The sequence below is a fragment of the Dendropsophus ebraccatus genome, chromosome 11 (assembly GCF_027789765.1).
Source record: "Dendropsophus ebraccatus isolate aDenEbr1 chromosome 11, aDenEbr1.pat, whole genome shotgun sequence".
Classification (NCBI taxonomy): domain Eukaryota; kingdom Metazoa; phylum Chordata; class Amphibia; order Anura; family Hylidae; genus Dendropsophus; species Dendropsophus ebraccatus.
In genome coordinates this window covers 86,294,580-86,311,186 of record NC_091464.1, presented here as the reverse complement: position 1 = coordinate 86,311,186, position 16,607 = coordinate 86,294,580, and the positions used below count along the sequence as shown (strand labels likewise).

At 43.0% G+C, this 16,607-nt stretch overlaps 1 protein-coding gene across 3 annotated transcripts in view; it reads left to right on the top strand.

Moving 5' to 3' along the window:
• EPHA6 (EPH receptor A6) overlaps positions 1-16,607 on the top strand; it is a 714,887-nt gene that overhangs the window by 332,923 nt on the left and 365,357 nt on the right. For all 3 annotated transcript variants that reach the window (XM_069945438.1, XM_069945437.1, XM_069945439.1), the window contains exon 4: positions 13,617-13,772. In XM_069945438.1, the coding sequence (XP_069801539.1) occupies positions 13,617-13,772 (156 nt within the window). The remainder of the gene's footprint in view (positions 1-13,616; positions 13,773-16,607) is intronic.

The following is a 16,607-nucleotide window of genomic DNA, read 5'->3' as shown; positions in this document are numbered from 1 at the left end:
CAACCATCATTACTACGATCTGCTCCATCTGATCCCAGCAAAAGAAGGAACGATGTGCAATTACACTAAGCGATTAGTGGACAAATGCGAAATTACAGCGAATGATTAAGAACGATTTTAGGGTCAGTTCTAAATCAACGATCAAAGACTCACAAATGATTTTTCAGCCGTTGCCTGCTATTACACAGGACCACTATTGTTCCAATTTGAACACTTTAACGATTTTCTGCACAATAATCGTCCCGTGTAATAGGGCCCTAGTACCTTACATAGAAATATAGAAGATGTGGGCAGAACCTGGTCCATCTAGTCTGCTATTTTAGTATTTCTTTTATTATTATCTTATATCGTATAACATATAAAATTGTATATATATCGTATATATATATATATATATATATATATATATATATATATATACACCATGCAGGTTTACATTCTGTTATTGAAGATTTACCAACCACATCTGCTGAAAGTTTGTACTACTTCTCTTTTAGTGAAGAAATATTTTCTCACGTTAGTTCTGATCTTTCCCCCAGATAACCTCTCACTGTGTCCTCTTGTTCTTGATTTCAGTTTTTTTTCCTAAAAACACTTCCCTCCTGGACCTTATTTAGTCCTTTAAAATATTTAAAGGTTTCCATCATGTCCCCCCTTTCCCTTCTTTCCTGCAGACTATACAGATTCAAATCCTTAAGTCTTTCCTGATATGGTTTATGCCTCACACCCTCCACCATTTTTGTAGCCCGTCTTTGGACCCGTTCTATTTTATCAATGTCCTTTTTTAGGTGAAGTCTCCAGAACTGGACACAGTATCCCAGATGTGGCCTCACCAGAGCTCTATACAGCGGGATCACAATCTCCCTCTTCCTACTGGTTATACCTCCAGCTATACAGCTTCTAGAACTGGAAATAAACAGGAATTAATTTACAGTGAAAACCTGTTAAAATAGCCCACATTCTAAATGTGGAAGGAAAAGGTGTTTTTATTTAGTACCTTACACCCTATAATTTTTAGTGCCATTACGAAGCCGTCTACCCATCACGGTTGCCAGCTACCAGCCCAGCTGTGAGCACCTACTGTGCGGCTGCCTAAGAAAAGAAGGAATTGTTTTCTGTCTACATTGTACATCACACTGTAGACATAAGATCAGCTTCTGTCTTACAGAGAAGAGTATATTTTAAGGGGGCATAAAAAGGTGAACCTCCTCGAAATCTGCCAAGAAATCGAAAGATTTACATCTTACCTTCCAGTGTATATTGATGACTTTATTCATGCATTATATTTAACTACTACAAAGGAGCAGTATGAGGCATAGCTGGAGAACAGCAGGGACTGAATGGTAATATGTATTAAAGATAAAACCTCTGCTCTAGCAGTAAAGCGATGACAGTGCCGTGAGTGATCCAACCTGTTGGAAGTATCTAGTAATGTTGAATAATATTCTCATCATAGGTCATGGATCCTGTCTGATAAATCTGATTATAGGCTTAATAAATAGATTTCCAGCAATCGTAAATAATTTTGACATCTCAAACACTCATTAGTATTGACACAAATAACCTGGAAAATTGATTCTTCCATTCTCTATAGATAGGCAAAATTTTATAAAATTAATGGTGATGGGAATCAGCTGGATTTTCTGCAAATCCCAAACCTTGAGAAATAGATTCTATCATCAGCGCAACTACCGGGTGGCATCTGTCATTTTGTTTCAAGTCTGGAGGTCCTGGGAACATGTATTAGTACTTTCTTCTATTGTCTATACAGACTGTTAGCAATAGAGATGAGAAAAGCAGCCGGAAATTCGTTACACAAGCTTAGTGAATTTTGGCTCAAATTCGCTTATATTTACGAATCAAATCATAACGAATTTTAATAAAACAGCCGAACTATAGTAGTTACAGTACTGGGACTATTACAGAAGGACAAATTTGTTAACGCATGTCAAAAATTGGAAAATCATACTGTATTTTCTGGCGTATAAGACGACCTCTGACTTTTAAGCAGATTGTCAGGGGTTCACCTTATAAGGTGGAAAATGTTAACCCCTGCCTGACCGCAGCCCTACTGGGAACGGTATTGGAGGCGCGCGGAGACCGGGAGTTAAATGTTTGTTATTCGTAGTGGTCGCCCCATATAGTGGGGATGGGGCAATTTTTGAGCCCCCCCACCGTATTGGGCGACCATACCTGGCATATAAGACAACCCCCGACTTTAACCCCGATTTTTCAGGGTTAAATAGTTGTCTTATACGCCTGAAAATACGGTAATTAAAAAAAAATCAGCCAATCTAATGAAACCCAACTTGTATAACACAGTATGAGTGGAGTGCAACTACTGTTTATGTAAGGCGCACACTCAGTTCAGTAATGAAACCAAATTTGTCTAACACAGTAGGAGTGGAGTGCGAGCATTCATTATGTAAAGTGCACATTCAGTTCAGTAATGAAACCTAACTTGTATAACTCAGTAGAAGTGGAGTGCGAGCATTGATTATGTAAAGTGGACATTCAGTTAAGTAATGAAACCCAACTTGTATAACACAGTAGGAGTGATGTGCGACCACTGATTATTTAAAGTGCACATTCAGTTCACTGGTCCCAGTGAATTCCTATAGGCACCCAGTTACTTGGTAAACTGGACACTTGGTTGGCAGCTACAACAACAAAAAATCCCCCACAATCAATCCTCCTATCCTCTTCCCTCTGTCCGTAAATCACTCTGTTAGTCTCTCCCTGCTCTGCTCTAACTGCCCACTGCCATCTCCTCCACCCTGTGTTTCGAGACTCTTTGATGAGGCTCCACGGGCTCTTCTTTTGCATATTCATGTTTCCCAGGGGGCAATGCACCTAGGACTTCACTGCATTGAGCGCTTTATCCAGCAGCCGGCGGTGTTGTCATTTGGCTGGTCTCCCTGAGATCAGCGATCTGTTTCTCTTACTCCTCCACACTGGCCTTAACTAACCTCCTAACGAACCACCTTATATAGAAGGTCAAGGGAAGGTGCTGACATCATAAAAGGGTCTTCAACTGATTGGACAAGCACTAGGGATTATGGTTAATCCCTTTCTCCTGCCCAGTGATGCTCCAGACAGCATGTGCGGCTGCCATTTTGTCTTTTTGCAAATTTCCTTAATGAATTGGCGGGATTTGCTTTGCAGAATGAAGCCAATTGGCGACCCGATTTGCAGTGAATTTTGATTTGCCGGATTCGCTAGTGAGCAACCATTGGTGTAACCACCAGAGTAGCGGGCATGGCAGCTCCTGAAGATCCAGTGACTCTGCTTGAGGTGTCAAATAGTTGAAAAGTTATTTAAAACTAATGTAGTTAATCTTTTGGGGTTCATCAAGTTAAATATTTTTGCAAATAAATTCATTTAGCAAACTTGCCTGACATACCTTCCCGAAGGGTCAGAGTCTGAGGGCCCTATTCCACGGGCTGAGCAACGATGTAAAAGAGCACCGATCTGCTAGATCGCTGCTCGTTTACTGGGACTATTCCATGGCCCCGATGATTGTTTAGCGAGGGCTGCAAGGAAATTGTTACCGATGTCCTTGAAGCCCTTGCAGCATACATTACGTAGCAGGGCATTTCCTGAGCAGTGCGGCCAGTCTCAGCGCGGCCTGACTGAGCTGTCAGACCGCTCAACCAATCACTAGCTGCGGCGGTCCTGGCCTGTGATTGGCTGCGCGGTCTGACAGCTCAGTCAGGCCGCTCCAGAGTTGATGCTGCGCACGGGACCCGGGTAGGAAGACCGGTGGCGAACAACGATTTTGGGTTTGAACCTCAATGAACGATCAGCCGATGACACGATCATGAGCTGATCATTCTCAATATTCCACCGAGCGATAATTGGCCGAATCGGGCCGATTCGGCCCATTATCGCTCCCGTGAAATAGGCCCCTAAGGAGCCTCAGTCGCAGGTCGCTACCCTCAAAGAAGGTCCCTGGTGACCACGAACTAAAGGAACTGAAGGAGTACTGGTGCTCTAAACTAGACGCTCTTCTTCTGTGGTCTAACTTCAAAATATGATGGAAAGATGTTGTTCACGCTGGAGCTGAGAAGAGAACTAGGAACAAGCTCCAACTAGGAACAAGATACAAATAGCTAGAAGGTTTCAAGAAAGTAAGGTAGTGAGGGATAGCCGGGGGCTCAGACGTGGTTTGCTGACTGAAACACACCAACCACTGAGCACAGAGGTCTGATGGTGATGGCTAATAATACCCTCAGGTGATCAGCATAGCATTCACTAGAACTTGTGTGCTGAGTCTATAAATACAGGTGAACAGGCTGCCACTAGAGGGAGCCCAATCCCCCAGGAAGCCAGCTCAGCTTCTGCAGCCAATGGTAATTAAATTCCACACTTTTGGGTTCATACAAACCCAAGCATGCTCAAGATTCGCTCATCTCTGGGACTAATATTTCTAAGTGATGGACTCTGCACCAGCAGCTAGATTAGAATTGAAGGTTTGCTACAATGTATTAGCGTAGGTGAAATGTATATGGCTGAAATACGGGTTTTAAGGCTCTAGAACTAACAAGAACTTCCTCTTTTGTTTTCTTTGTTTTTTCCAGTATAAAGCAATGTAAAATGTGTTAATAACAGCAATAAATTGCTATATAGGTTAGTGCCCACAGCCATATCATGGATTTCTGTAAAACAAAAAAAAAACTGTTCTCTTTCAAATGCAATATCACAGAGATATTCCCCGAAGAGCATACCCCTTTTGGAAGCACTATATAGCAGCACCATACACAGGCCTAGTATTTAAGTTCAGAGTTCCCCTTTAAGCTTTTACCTTTTTGCAGTGTCTGTGTTGTGAAAGCCAACAATGTCTCAATAATGTTTCACCATTTCATACTGTACTTGTTATTAGCATAGTAAGTGCCACCTTCTTCTCCATGTCTTCCCCATCTCCTGTGTTATGTCTCCCCTATTACACCATAATTGTGGTTCCATTAAAGCCTATTTCTGATTCCCGTTTGACCTCATGCCAAGACATATTGCATCTCTCATCGAAGAATATTTACATTTTTATTGCAGAAGGAGCCCACAATTCTCAGGCTTGACGCACGGTTATTTATGCCTAGTCCCATACCACATGTCAAGTGAATATTTTCTGCCATAATCCTATGGATTTCAGGATTTGCCATGATTTCTTATGGAGGATTTGAGACATACTTCACTGTGATTTGCAATTTGTCATGTGCCATCAGTTTACGAGAGCAGCGGCCGCGTCAATATTTCTCTTAGTTTGACTTTAATCTTGTTCATTTATTTTTATGTGATTGGTTTCATATATTTATTTTATGAGCGGATTTAATGTATTGCATCTCCTATTACGTGCCGGTTAGCTATGGATGGCATACCTTATACGCCATATATTTCTATTTTCAGAAAAGGTCAGCCTAACAAATTAGAATTTGAGACTAATGAATCTATATCAGGGAAAGTTTACACTCCAGCTCAGCTAGAACTAAATTTAGAGGGGAATTAACTTATATATACAGTATGTCTTCTAGAATATTCATTCTCTTTATTACATCACTCTATCTCTGGCGATGACTCTAAGGAAACTGTAGCTGCACAACACATCAGGCGGCCAAAGGTTGGAGCATTGCTCTGCCTGGATCGGGATTAATGAAATTTAAAATGATCGTGTAGCGACCCACAAGTTGCCATGACCAGGACTTGCCAGGGCACCATCGATGTTGTCATGTAGCCTTATCGACTGACACTTTCTGTTCTGTAGAGAAAACTCTTTAGCAGTCTCCTTACTACTGTCACCAGCAGGATGTATAGGTAACAGAAGATCACACCATTCACAATGGCTGATGGTTACACCCATATTAGGGTGCGTTTACACAGACAGATTTATCTGACAGATTTTTTAAGCCAAATCCAGAAACAGACCATTGACAGAGAACAGGTCGTAAAGGAAAGACTGAGATTTTTCCCTTTTTTCAGATCTATTCCTGGCTTTGGCTTAAAAAATCTGTCTGATAACTTTGTGTATAGGCACCCTTAGGGTCCTATTCCACGGGCCGAGGAGGGCCCGATCAACGATGTAAACGAGCGGCGATCTGCTATATTGCCGCTCGTTTACTGGGCCTATTCCACGGCCCGATGATCGTTGAGCGAAGGCTGCAGGGACATTGTTACCGATGTCCTTGCAGCCCTTGCAGCATCATACATTACCTGCAGGGCTTCTTCTCCGCGCTGTCTTCATCCCCGGGTCCCACGCGCTCTATCTTCAGAATGGCCGATCAGCTGACAGGCCACACTCAGCCAATCACAGGCCGCGGCGGTCCCGGCCTGTGATTGGCTGAGCACTCCATCAGCAGACTGGCCATTCTGAAGATGGAGCGCGCGGGACCCGGGAATGAAGACAGCGCGGAGAAGAAGCCCTGCAGGTAATGTATGATCGTTGGTCGCCCGCCGCGCACCGCTATTCAACCGTAGCGATGCGCGGTGGGGGAACGATGATTTTAGGTCTGGCCCTAAATGAACGATCAGTCGATGACACGATCATCGGCTGATCGTTCTCTCTATTTCACCGAACAATAATCGGACGAATTGGGCCAAATGGGGACGATCCGGCCGATTATCGTTACTGTGGAATAGGGCCCTATCTCTCCCTCCCTGCACAATGACCTCTACCCAGGTCACAGAGTAAGGGCCCTATTACACCAGCAAATTATCTGATAGATTTCTTTGAGCCAAGGCCAGGAATGGACTATGAACAGGGAACAGGTAATAAAGGAAAGACTGAGATTTTCTCCTGGCTTTGGCTTAGAAAAATCTGTCAAATCTGTTCATGTAATAGGGCCCTTAGGGTCGATTTAGCAGACCAAAGCTCTGTGTAATAAAGACAATGATCAGCCGATGACAGCGATCATCAGCGGATTGTGTCTTTTATTCCTCACCTAAAATTATCGTTCGCCATGTGTGCATCGCAACGTGTAATAGTGATGCACAGATGGCAGCTGATGAATGTGTAGAAATATTTTTTTATGTACCTCTCCATGCTCCCTGCTGTCTCCGGCCCACTCCCCACAGTGTCTGCAGTGACAGAACGCTCAGCCAATTACTTAACTTGAAACTTTCCGGGTGATTGGCTGAGCAGCCTATCACTTCAGGGACTGCAGGGAGCAGGCTGAAGCTAGCAGGACATCAGGGAGCGCCGAGAGGTATGTATAGGTAATTATTTTACACTTATTAGGGAAGGACTGCAAGGACATTGCCTGCTAAATATATACGGCCCTTGCTGCACGATTATTGAGCAGTATATGGGCTCAGTAAGTTAGCACCGATCTAGCAGATTGGTGCTCGTGTACATCAAGTCTTCGGATTGTGAAATATACCCCTAAGTCTAGCAAATTCTCCCAATGGCCCACTTCAGACTCTATGAGGAAGTTTTATCAAACATGGTGTAAAGTGAAACTGGCTCAGTCGCCCCTAGCAACCAATTAGATTCCACCTTTCAATTTCCAAAGAGTCTGTGAGGAATGAAAGGTGGAATCTGATTGGTTGGTTTCACTTTACACCATGTTTGATAAATCTCCCTTTATGTTTCTATGGTCTGTGTGGCCTTCACACGTACCGTATCGCTGTGTATTTATCGCTGCGAGTTTCTCGCACATAAATCCACAGTGATACTGATTGCTATCAAGTCAATGTTTGTGTATTCTCACTGCGTGTTTGGTGCGATTTTTACATGCTAGTTTTGATTTTCATATGAATTTTACAGGCCAGTTCAACACCACAAAAAATGCAGCTACTTTCATGCGAGTTTGATGCGAGTTCTGTGCGAGAAATAAGCAGCGATACGGTACGTGTGAAGGCACCCTAAAGCATCTCTGTAAATCTTATTCATAGAGTGCAGAGTAATTTAACAATCCTAAAACAAAAAGAGATTGAGGGAGAAAAGAGCATGTTGCAGTATCCAACTCTTTTAAGTAAAAAAAAAATAAAAAAATCACAGAACACGTTCAAGTTAAATGGGGTTTACCGGCAATATTTATTGATGGCCTATCCTCAGGATAGGGTATCAATATGAGATTGATGGAGTTACAACATGTGACACCCTGCTAATCAGCTGTTTGCCAGAGCTGTGGTACATCCATACACAGAGAATCAGAAGGCTCCATGCATTGTGTAGTGGCCATTTTGGGTTACTGCAGCAAAAAGCTGATCGGCAGGGTGCTAGTTGCCAGTACCAACCAGAATTGATGTTGATGACCTTTGAAGAAGATACACCATCTATTTTTGCAGCCAATAGAGCCGCGTCACAGAGGGGAGGGAGGAACGTCACACTGAGGGCCGGCGGGAACCCTGTGCCATGCTATTCTTTAAAAAAAAAAAAAAAAGAGGATATGTACTAGTGGTACATTTGCTTTTAAAAACATGGCTGCTTTCTTTCAAAAAGAACATAACTCTTGTCTCCAGTCTGGTTATGGGTTTGCAGCTCAGTTCCATTGAAGTGAATGGAGCTAAAGTCCAAACCGCAGCCAAATTGGAGACAAGAGTTGTGCTGTTTGTAGAAGAAAACGGCCATGTTTTTCCTAAGCCTTTATACCCCTTTAAGGACTTTAATTGCATGTGATGAATACAGATGCGATGCCCTGGCCCCTGGGGGCCACTTCCGCAGTGCTGTTGTTATGAGCGGGCAATGACCGGGGCAGCTGCAGGGGTTATACTTGTCACGGTATAGGCCTGAGGGCGGCACAGCTGTAGGGCCGGTCGGTGGAATCTGCGGGTGATGATGGGCATGCGATTCTTCGCTGCACCTAGTCAGGGCACCAGTTAGTGGACACCAATGCCAGGGTTCAGTAACAGCGGTTTTATTATAGATGAGGTAACTAGTAGCAACAGTTCTGTCCGGATGCAACCGGGTATATAGCAGGCTTTGACAAATAAGGCAGGAGTGGTGCTGCATAGGCTGTGAGAATACGTGCCGGATGATGGGAGTAGGAGTATGAGAGAAATAGCGTTGCTGGGTGGATTAGCTTGAAAATAATACTTGCTGTGAATCCTTGCAGCGATGAGGAGAGATAACGGAATGACACCCAGATGAGAGAGAAGAATCCGGACACTTGAGCAGGCAGATACAGCCGAAGACTTGAATACAGCAGCAGACTCAGTCACTCTTCTGAGGGAGAGGACAGAACAACACAACCTCCTTGCTTGAAAGCAGGGGCTGAACTGACTTGTCAGCAGGAAGTGGGAGGTCACATGGTTGCTCCTGGCCAGAGCTAGTCGGCCATTGGAGGAACCATGGTTACAGGTCACGTGATCAACAGCCTTGCATACCACTGTACAATGCAATAATACACAGGAATACATGAGAATACACATGAGAATGCACATTACCAGAGAATACTAGGGGAAAACCAGCAGCAGTTGCAGTGCAAACACTTACCAGAACAGGCATTGACACAGCAAGAGAAATGGCCATAATAGGAGTAGTAGTCTGCATGTTCTGGGACACTGCACAGATACTTTAACACATGGATACAGAATGGAAATGCATAGCATACAGTGACAATGTTGTCTTATGGACATTATACCGTATAGCTAATAAAGCAGTAGAACATAATATATGGGTAATTAAACTAACATTAGCGCAGAGGAATTATTGACACTGAAGCCGTTTCCAGGACTGCTATTGATCAGATACTGTATGAGCTGTTGAGTAGCTGTCTCAATGAGGAGACTCATGGTGAAGTGCTGGGATTTGGGAAGGATTACTTTCATATAGAAACTGCCCATGCCTTGTAAAATGCAATTTGTATCATTTGCAATAATATAGTGGGATGTATAACATATTCAGGGATTAGCCTTAAAACCATGTAATCCTTTGGGGGGCATTCATGGTTGTCTACGAGAGCTGCTATTCTTTTCTTTTATACCACTAGGATTTCCTAGTGGAATCAATGTTGGATCTTATAGGTACATTAACACAAGGAGTACGGTAGACTCAGTGGGCTGTTAAGAGCGTGATCGTGAGGGTTTTTTTTTTTTTTTTTTTTTACAGAAGCCGAAAATTGCTTTGAGATAGTCTTATTTGTAAATGGAAGTTGTATTCATGTTATTGTACTTGTTATCAAAATCAATGGAGAAGCAATAGGGTTTGCGGAGTTGGAATACAATTGGGGCTTATATTCTAGGATAATAAGAAAGTGCTGCATTGATTTCTCCTAAACCAACAGTAATAGTGCTTTACGGAGTACAGATCTCCCTTGGTGCCCTCATTTTACTCCCACGGCACCGCCAGTGCCTAGTTAACATGTAACTCCATATAATCTACATATGAATGTTTACAGTTCAGGACAATCATATGTAAATTACCGCTTAAGCAGATGCCTTGCCCAGGAGCACCTATTGACATAAGCCTACCGTGCCCGTTAGAAAATCCACTCATGCAAATGAGAATATCTTATAATGCACACACTGTTCACATACCATGCATCCAGATGAAGTGGTGGATAGATAGATGTAAGACTTTAAAAAGAACCGGTCATCAGTTTCATACTGCCCAAACTTTAACAGGTCCTCCATAATCCATTTATTAGACAAGTGATATCTTCTCAGATTGCGCATGTTCCCCTACTTTTTCTTCAACAACCTGCCCAGGACAATATGATGGCTATTCCTGACCAATTAGGAGTATACTGCCCAGATAGGGTGAAATCCCTTGAAACACGCCCCCCCCCCCCCCCCCCCACACACACACACACACACAACTCTGTACAGTAAAGCGAATAAATTAAGACCTGAGACCAGACTCCAAGTCAGACCCCTAAACATCTAGGCTACTTAGAGGTTCCTATGAGAAAGGTGGTGCACAGAGGTGCGGAGAGTGGAGGCGCGCAAGGCCTCTCATTGAAACACATAGCAGGCAGGATTCCATGCCGATTCTGCGAGCGGGGGTTCTGCACAGAATTACGGCACCGATTCTGTAGTGTGAACGGATCCTAAGTGATATTGGAGACTACAACAACCCTTATAATACAGCTATAATATAATATTCTTAGCTCAAAGTGAGGATGGGGTGATATATGTGTTTTTGCCACAGAAGGACTGGCCCATCTGGCATGTTTTAGAAATGCCAGATGGACAGTCCAGCCCCTGGAAGGGGAAAAGCTACTGGAAGGGGAGAAGCTATTTCTGACCAGTGTTATCACTTTGTTTTCTTTGCAACATCGCAATGTAGACTAACAGTGTGTCTTGCTCCCCATGGTTCCCTTTAAAGTATTTTTTTTTTCACTGTAAACTATAAAATAATGATGCTTTTAATACTTTTCTTGTCAAGATTGTGATTTTCATAGCACTCCCCAGTTTACAACAATATGGATTTTCTGACAGGTGAGGTGGGGGCACCTATACATACTGATTGTTTGGCTTATATGCAGTTTATCTAAAGCCAGAAAACCTATGTTAATAAAATCTCTATTGCTTAAGGGACACCTCAGATTGACAGGTGAAGACTCCTCTTTTCCTTCAGTCAGGGGATCTCATTGACAAGACAGATGTTTTATTGAGCACTAGAGCAAATTTAAAGGAGCACTCCGGTAAAAATAAAATGGTTTTGCCTATATAGTGCAGCATAAGCTATTATTAGAGAATAGTGTAGAGATTCTTCTTTATACCTTGTGCTTATCTGTTTTAGCTGAGGCGGCAGGCTTTGTATTTTAGTCATGCTCATTTGTCTTTCCCCATACAGATGGTTTTCTAATTCTGCCTATATTTCCCATGAATCCTCTGGCTTTGTAGGAAGTGGGAGTGGATTCTCTTCACTGTGCTAATTAAGCTGCAGGTGTTGGAGTCCAGCCACATGAGCTGATTAAATACATGAGTGGGTTGGTGTCAGTTCAAACTATGTGCAGTTTTGGTGCTTTTTCTTATTCTGACTGTGTGTTTTTAGAGACATATTGTAAATGTGTTTACTAAATACAATTTTACTGCATTTTTCATGTTTTACCATCTTTTGGTTGTATTCACAAGTTGAATTTTTATGGCATTTCTGGCCATGTTGTTGCTGTGATTTTCCAAAATTGGAGACAGCAGCACCTCAGGGTGTGCAGCTAGAAGGGTCTGATAGGTGGAATTGTCATCCTGTAGTTCACAGGTAGTCAGCTGATCCAGGACAGACACTTTTCTTTGTCACATTAAACACTGGGATTTTCTGTGGGTCAGGTTTATAATCACATGACCCACCCAGTTACAGTACTGAAACACACCTGGATGCAGCTGTGCTAGAATGAAACTGATGGCACTCTAGGAATAGTGATGGTGAGTGTGCATTATATGCCCAAAAAAAGAAATTTCTTTACTGTATATCCTGCACCGCTCTTGGAATCCCTTCCCGCAAGTCCTGCAGTTTTTGAAAAATTTGATCTTATAAAAATATGTAAATCAGCTACTTTGGAGCACTGGGGGCATCGTTCGGCCCATCTGCCATCTCCTATGGTCACGCCTACTGATGCATATTTCAATATGCCAGAACACTGGCCTGCACCGGAGGTGGCCCAAAGGCCTTTGAAACAACACCCCCAATGCACCTAAGGAGCTAATTTACATATTTTATCTGATTAAATTACTCAAAAATGGCAGGATTACAAGAGTGCACTGAATAGAGGAGGTAGGGGGCTTTCGGGAACCATCAACAGGTTTGTATTTCCTTTTAAAACTTTTATTTTAAAGGGGAACTATCAGCAGGGTAGACAAATCTAACCGGCTGATATGTCCCTATTGCACAGGAGATGCCGAGGAGGAAGATATGTCTCTTACTTTCATCCTCTGCTCCGTTTTGGTGCAGTTAGTAGTTGGCCGGCGGCGGATCGATGCTATGGGGGTGGGCAGTGCTCCTAATGGTGGTACCGGACGTGGAGCACGCAACTAACTGCACTGGAATGGGATGAAGGTAAGATACATAATTTCCTCCTCTGTCTCTCTTGCAAAATAGGGGGCTATCAGCAGGTTAGATTTGTCTAAACTTCTGATAGTTCCCCCTTAACCTCAGTTTTCACCATGCATTATAATACATATGACCCATTTTGAATTGTTTTTTAATTCTCATGTTACCATTTTTTGTTTTAGCGGTTATAAGAGCTGTCAGAATGAAGACGTCTCTCATCCAGTGTAGTTTATTAGCCTCAAATTGCTTCTGGTACTTGGACACGAGACTAAGCTGTAATTCCACTATTACGCGAGCAGCCGTCCACTTTAACGCCTCCATACAGAATGATACAGCTAAGCTTTATTACCTGTCCTGTATGTCACGAAAAACACAAGTATATACAGGATGGGGCAATGTAAATACAATCCCAGATTTGGTTTTGCCGGGGCCTGAGATCAGAATGATAATTTTAATAATTACCTACTGTCAGTCCAGGAAGGCAGGCGTAATGAAGTTCTGTCTGCGAGGATTTACAATCTAATTGTGCTGTCTGAGGTGTGGGGAGATGAAGTGACTAGCCTGCGGTCAGAGGGAGCTTATCCACAGCGTCTACACAGGAATCCTCGCTCTCACAGTTGAATGACAAATGAATTGAACGGGGAAGGAAAAAAGGAAATCACTGACTGGATTGTCTTCTGTTTTCTTACAGCATGCCGGCCTGGATTCTACAAGGCATTTGCTGGAAATATCAAGTGCTCCAAATGTCCTCCGCATAGCTTCACGTATGTAGAGGCCACAACCGTCTGCCAGTGTGAAAAAGGCTACTTCCGGGCAGAAAAAGACCCACCCGCCATGGCATGCACAAGTAAGTCATTACTATAGCTACAGTTACTGTAGGTCAAAGGCTATATTCGCCTTTACGACCAAATTTATTTTTAGTGCTACAAAGGTTGAAAAATAAAAATTAAAGCAAAGTCTTTATTAACAATTTTCTATTATTTTATGTCTACAGATCATTTGCAAAACCATACGTCTTAAAATTAGAGACAAACGAACCGGGTTCGGGTTCGAGTTGATCCGAACCCGAATGTTCGGTATTTGATTAGCTGGGGCTGCTGATGTTGGATAAAGCTCTAAGGTTGTCTGGAAAACACGGATACAGCCAATGACTATATCCATGATTTCCACATAGCCTCAGGGCTTTATCCAACTTCAGCAGCCACCGCTAATCAAATGCCGAAAGTTCGGGTTCGGATCGACTCGAGCATGCTCCAGGTTCGCTCATCTCTAGTTGAAATGCATTAAAGTGTACCTGTCGTTTAAAAAAAACAAACATTGACACAGAGACATCGCAAAAGTTTTTATTGGTCCGAGTCTGAGTGCTCGGACCCATACCGATTGAGAGAGGAGTGGAAGGAGTAAAAAAAAAAAAAAAAAGAGTCCATTATCAGTCTGACTCTATTTTAAGTTCAGATCGGAGAGTGGACATACTGAAGCATGTCTTCTCCCGGCTCTATCTCCCGATCGGTATGGGTCTGAGCACTCAGACCCGGACTGATTAAAACTTTTAACATGGAGCCATATAACAGAGGGGTGGGGGTTTCCTCCCACTGGGGGCGGGCCGGCTCGCCTCCTGTGCATCAGCCCTGGCCGGTACCCAGGGATAGAATGGCACCTTACATGGGAACTTAGCCGTGCTTCAAAAAAGGGCTGCGGCACTGGCTTCCCTGCGCCGGCACAATTCAAAAACTTAAAGTGAATGTACTGCTTGTAAATTCGCTTTAAGAAAATAAAAAATGTTGATGTGTACATTGCTTTTAAAGGGCATCTGGCACCAATATATTTTCTCTCTTTTGAAGCAATCATTCTAGAATTATGTGATCAGTTTATTCGATGACTATCATTTCAGTCCAATAGCTTTCACTGCAGGTATCCTGAAATCTATATGCCTTAACAAAATGACTGCTGATCAGTATTCATGACCCCTCATTCCAGTAGTAATGCCCAGGAAGCAGCTTAAAGTGTCTGTCACTTAAAAAAAAAAACTGATATGTCCTAGGACAGGGATGGGGAATCTGCAGTCCTCCAGCTCCTGCAAAACTGCAATTCTCATTACATTTAGCTTTGACTGCTCAGGCATGATGGGAATTGTCATTTTGGAACAGCTGAAAGGGACCATGGCTCCCCAACCCTGTTAGAGACATGTCAAATATTTTGGTCAGTTCTAACCTCAGTCAGTGTTCAGACCCCACTGATAAAGACAGGAGAAGAGCACTGATAAGCCCTTTATTTTCCCTCTGCAATAATGGGAATGGGCTCCATAGACTAATAGAGATTGTCTCCTTCAGAAACCAGGAAGGTAAGTATTAGGCTAAGCACTTTACCTGACTCTATTTTCTGATCAGTGGGGGTCTGAACACTCTATAGGACATGTGCAAAGATATTTTTTTTTAAGTGCCCATTAAAGTAAAGTAGACATCAGTAGCAGCTATGGATGTATACTGTATATTCACATAACATTTTGTGCCCTCTATAGTGGGCCTATAGACTTCACTGGCCCAATGTGTAACTATTTGTAACTATGTTTGAAAAGCTGATCTGTTATTGGTTGCTAGGGATTCATCAGGCGTATGTGTGTGTGTGTATATATATATATATATATATATATATATATATATATATATATATATACACTTTGAGTAAAGACTAGTCTTGGAACCCTTCGGCCGGAAAGATCATCCGGCCGGTACTTAAGTACTGGCCGGGATGATCCAGACAGAGACCGGCCGTTACGTGACCTGGCCGGGGTCACGGAACAGCCGGTCTCTTACGTTGTGTGAACATAGCCTTTTTTTTTTTTTTTTATTAAATGCACAAGGAAGGCAGAGCATGGATTAGTGTGGAGCTTTGCAAAACCAATAAGCCTCCCTCCTTTACTGTAAGACTAGTGAAGCTGCGGATAGTCTAACTCCCAAAATGGTTTACCAGAAATAGCTCTTCCCTTCAAGAGAGGCTTAGACGCTTCACTGAAGCACAGTAACATATATGGATGTATTTATGTAAATGCATAAGAATATTAGCGGGATGTGGAGCTAGTCCGATCACCAAACACAAAGAAAGAATCCACTTATATGTCAGGCTAACATTTTGTGGAAAACTAGGATACCTTTTCCTCCTATACTTTAGTTGTACCTGGATTAACTGGTACAGTATGTGTTCATGTACAGGGTTTGGCTTCCAGCCGTGAGTCTTGTGTATCAATCTCAGTCGTGCAGGGTAGGGTGGTGTGGAAAAGGTGGTAGACATGCATGCTGCAGCTCAGCACAGCCTTTGTGTCTTAGGGTATGTTTACACTGAGGAAAAACAGGTAAAATTACAGAGCGGACTCTCCACCACAGACTCTGCTCGGAATCCCGCCTGCCTCACTGTCTCAATATAATGTATAGGGCGCCTCCGCTCTCTGCTCAAAGAATTGCCATGTCAATCCTTTGAGCGGAGAGCCGTGGAGAGCCAGAGAGAGCGGTGGCGCCCTATACATACGTAACATTGAGACAGTGAGGCAGGCGGGATTCCGAGCAGAGTCCATGGCGGGGATTCCGCTAGGAATTTCCACCTGTTTTTCTAAAACTTAAGAAGTCAAACATGATTTTTTTCACAGCAATAATTGGGAACAATCCCTGTCAATATAGACTGCTATCAT